Here is a 4,705-nt window from a genome sequence, read left to right as displayed (position 1 = left end):
TTCTCCAGTCTCTGTCAGGCCAGTAAATCTGGTCTTTTTTGTGTGTGTTAGAATTATCTTCTACATCCTTCTCCAGCTCAGTCCAGGACGCTCTGTTGTGATCCCGGTCAGAGCAGTGAGTGGTGATAGCCGGGCACCATCTGCAGCTTGGACTTCTTCCTTCAGTACCATCGGTTCCTGATCATGTCACCTCCTGAAATGGTTGCATGTCGACCAATTCTTTTTGGTACAGTGACTCTGTGTATTCCTTCCATCTTCTTGTATAATAAAGACCCTAAATAAAGTAGTCAGGCTCACTTCTAAGGTCGGGTGTCCTTGAGTCCTGCCAATGACACAGGGAGGTAGGGCTCCATTGTTCTCACTTTATAAATGAGTAATAGAGAGGGTAAGTAACTTGTTCAAGGTCACACAGCTAAAAGGTGGTGGTGCTGGGATCTGCCCCAGGCCTTGCTCTTTCTGTTAAGTGTTTCCAAACAGGAAGGGAGGGAAGGAGAAAAGGACAGAAGGGGAGAGCAAGAAGCCCAAAATCAGATGACCACGATCAATGGCCACCTAAAAAACCAAAAAACCAAGCCTGTTGCAGTTGAATCGATTCCAACTCATAGTGACCCTATAGGACAGGGTAGAAATGCCCCATAGGGTTTCCAAGGAGCAGCTGATGGATACAAATGGCCGACCTTTTTGTTAGCAGCTGAGCTCTTAACCACTGCGCCACCAGAGCACCCATGTCCACTTACTAACCCGAAAGCCCGCAGAAGGCTCACTCATGCCCGCTAAGCTCCCGTTCCCGTATCTGTCAAGTAGACATGACAAGTCGGCCTCTGGATCCATTACAACAGCCAACTTAGAGGGTATCTGTGAACGTACGCTGTAAAGCATTAGAGACACAAATACAAAGCATCATCATTAGCATTAAGATGATTCCAGAATGCAAGAGAATTAAAACACGTCTGCGGGGGCTGCTGGCTCAGACACCCATGGGTCTCCTAAACCTAACCAAACCCGTTGCTGTTGATTCCGACTCGTAACGACCCATTAGGACAGAGTAGAACTGCCCCATGGGGTTTCCAAGGCTGTAATCTTTACAGAAGCAGACTGTCACATCTTTCTCCTGCAGAGTGGCTGGTGGGTTCAAACGGCCGACATTTTGGTTAGCAGCCAAGAGCTTAATTCTCCCAGGCCAGAGTTCTTCAGGGATCCGTGATAACCCGCCCACCTCCCTAAGCTGCTCCACAGCCTCTTCAGAACCAGGAGCACCTCAGGACCAAGATGACCCGGGGTCTGGTGGGAATTCTAAACAGTTGACCCTAACTTCAGAGGCCTCTTGGAATAGCCCATGGGGCACACTGATGCATTTAAAAGAAGCTTTCCAAAAGAATTTCCATATCATCACGATGTAAAGACAGAAAACACCCCCCCTCACTCCTACCACCAAATGTCACTCTCAAATCATTACTGTGCCTCTGTATCCATTGCTGGTGGGACTGTAATTTGGCGTAGCCGCTGTGGAAAAGTCTGGCAGTTCCTCGAAAAGTTAAACACCGTATGACCCAGCAATTCCAGTCCCAGGTATAAAGTCCTAGAACTCAAAGCAGGGACGCAAACAGAGACTCAGACACCAGTGCTGACTGAAGCAAGACTCATGGGGGCCAAGGGCAGAACAACCCAAATGTCTGTCAACAAATGACAGATGCGCAACGTCCATCCGGACCGCAGAGCATTACTCAGCCACAAGCAGAAACGAGGTTCTGACAAGCCACCGCGTGGATGGATCCTGAACACGTGATGCTGACTGAAAGACCCCACATGAAAAAGGACAAATATTGTAGGAACCCACTTACATGAAACAGGCAAACACACACAGACCCAAGCTTACTAGCGGCTAGCAGGGGGTGTGTACAAACCGAACCCAAACCCACTGCCGTCAATTCAATTCTGACTCATAGCGACCCTGTAGGAAAGGGTACAACTGCCCCATAGTGTTTCCAAGGAGCGGCGGGTGGATTTGAACTGCTCACGTTTTGGTTAGCAGCCGAGCTCTTAACCACTGTGCCACCAGGGCTCCAGGGGGCGTAGAGGAAGGGAGAAACGGGGGGTACTGCTGAAGGGGCGCTGAGCTTCTGTCAAGGGTGATGACAACACTTGGAAACGGATGGTGGTGACGGCTGCACAACACGGTGAATGCAATTAACGTCCCTGAACTGAACTCGTAAAGATGGTGAAGTGGCAAATTGTGTTATATAGATGTCACCATAATCAATTTGTGTTTAAAAGTGTAGGGGGTGGGGGGAAAGAGACAGAAAATTATCATCAAATTACCACTGCCCCATTTTAAATCTGCGCTATCTCACAGGGCTGTTACAAGAATTAAATGGAATAATGCATGCAAAGCTTTCACGCAGTTAACGCAGTCCCTGGTCAGTAATTTATAACCTGTGGCAGAGTTGCAGGGGGTTAGCTGTTCCCACGCGGCTGTGTGACCTCAAGGACATACTCAGGGATGGGCACAACACGCGCAGAGCCAGCAGGACTGGGCGGGTGGCCGGCGGGCCCAGGGTGGCAGCCAGCGGGTCCTTGCCTTCAGACCCTGCTGGATGTTGACCAGAACTGAAGGACGGGCAGAGGGTAAGGGAGCAGCTCACCGTCTGCTGCAGGTCCTGGATGATGATCCTCAGCACCAGCGTGTTGCCCTGGTTCTCCTCCGTCCTGGCGCCACCTGGCTTCTCTGCCGCGGCCCGGATGGTGTCGCAGATGGTCTCCTCTTTGGAGCTGTCGGACTCTGAGCCCACGGAGTAGTCAGAGAAGCTCTGGGCCATCTCGTCCTCACTGGACGTGGGACTGCGCGGCATGGCTGCCGGACCTCGGGGGCCACCGTCTCTGGAGGGGGCGGAAGAAGGAAAGAGACAAGGAGGAGATGTGGATGTCAAAGGGGGAAATCCCCGGGGCAGGGGGAAGGCCTCTGAACGTCTTCGGGCTCGGTGTCACCGTCTCGTGTTTGTTGGGGTGACTGCAGGCCAGGCGCCACCTGTGTGCGTACAACGCGAAGTCCTCTCAAGAGGGCAGTGGTGGTCCAGCGGCAGAATTCTCGCCTTCCATGCAGGAGGCCCAGGTTTGATTCCCACCCAACGCGCCTCTCAAGCGCAGCCACCACCCGCCTGTCAGTGGAGGCTTGCACGTTGCCGTGATGCTGAACAGGTTTCAGCAGAGCTTCTAGACAAAGACAGACTAGGAAGAAAAGCCTGGAAATCTACCAGCAATGAAAACACTACAGGTCCCAATGGTCCAACACACAACCCATCGTGGAGATGGTGCAGGGCTGGGTAGCATTTCGTTCCGCAGTTCATGGGATCTCCGTGAGTTAGGGGCCGACTCATCGGCAGCTCACAACAACAGAGAAGGCAAGGATTGAACGCCTCCTGTCACCCACAGAGGCCTGAGCCAGAGGCAGGCAGCACCCAGGACCCAAGTGGAAAAGACCCTTGCAAGCTGTGAATCCCCAGCTTGACATGTGCAAGAACCCTACCTCACTGCAGCGGTGACCACAGCTTACAAGGCTTAACCAAACTGCTGCTGGGGCAGTTTGAAACTTTCTAAGGCAAGAAAAAAGGCTACCTTCTGTTTTTCTTTGAGGCAAGAAAAAAAGGAAACGCAGGCTCCGGGTTGGGGTGGCAGTGACTTCGTGCTATAATAACCCCCTCTGCTTCAAATACAGAGCCGTGATAGGGAGTGTGTAAAAATAGAACAGAAAAGCCGCAGCCAGACTCAAAAATGAGATCACAGTCTCCAGGACCAGAAGTGGAATAGACCCCAAAGTTGAGAGCAGGCTGAAGCTGGGATACTTGGGGGTCCCCAAGAGGTGGCAGCAGCTGGGTGTTCAGCTCTCACATGGTCAAACAGAATAAAGTTCTCCCGAAAGCATGCAGGTCACGTTCATGTCGGCCACCTCAAACCACGGAGGGTAGCAAGCATCGACAGAAACACAGGCATAATTCTGCGAGTAAGCCACCCACTGCTTGGTGACCATACCTGTGGTCTCCCACTTCTGTGGGGAAGGGGTTCCAGAAAGGCTGGATTAAAAGCTGGCTTGCACTGGGGTCGCCAGGGACCTGGGGGAGGGAGTGCCATACCGAACCCGCAATCCCACATCTACATCAGCTCCATAAAGAAATCCAAGCTCACAAGCGCAAGGATGTACTAGATTGTTCCCTGCAAAAAACAGGGCTGTCCTGGGCAAACCGGGACATATGGTCACCCCAATCGTTCAGGGACTGCTCGGGACATATGGTCACCCCAATCGTTCAGGGACTGCTTGATTAAGTTGAAGTCTCTTCTTCTCATTGACCCCGGAGCTGTAAGAATGAACAAACCAGAGCTACGTAGGGACGAGCTCAAACACATAATACTGAGCGGAGGGAAAGCAATCTGCAGAAGGATATGAACTAGAATACCATAGTAAAGCTTGCAAAGATGTAGCACATTCTATAGATGGTGGATGGACATGCTCACAGGCACAGATGGACAACACAGAAACACTCAGTAGGAAAGACGAACACCGAGCTCAGGAGAAGGGCTGGCGCTTGGGAGGGAGGACGGGGCTTAAAGGCTTTCCACACCGCTTGTAACGTTTTGTTTTCTTCAAACAGTTCAAGCAAATAGGACAAAATGTCAAACTGGGGTCACGTCAGGTGGCAGGTACACGTACGTT

At 51.6% G+C, this 4,705-nt stretch overlaps 1 protein-coding gene across 1 annotated transcript in view; it reads right to left on the bottom strand.

Moving 5' to 3' along the window:
- Nucleotides 1-2,849, bottom strand: part of SHANK2 (SH3 and multiple ankyrin repeat domains 2) — a 559,307-nt gene extending 556,458 nt beyond the window's left edge. The window contains exon 1 of the mRNA XM_004383876.1: nt 2,643-2,849. Coding sequence (XP_004383933.1) covers nt 2,643-2,849 — 207 coding nt within the window. The remainder of the gene's footprint in view (nt 1-2,642) is intronic.
- Between the last annotated feature and the right edge of the window lie 1,856 nt (nt 2,850-4,705).

The sequence above is a fragment of the Trichechus manatus genome, unplaced genomic scaffold (genome assembly GCF_000243295.1).
Source record: "Trichechus manatus latirostris isolate Lorelei unplaced genomic scaffold, TriManLat1.0 scaffold00113, whole genome shotgun sequence".
NCBI classification, from domain to species: domain Eukaryota; kingdom Metazoa; phylum Chordata; class Mammalia; order Sirenia; family Trichechidae; genus Trichechus; species Trichechus manatus.
This window is presented reverse-complemented; position numbering and strand designations above follow the sequence as displayed.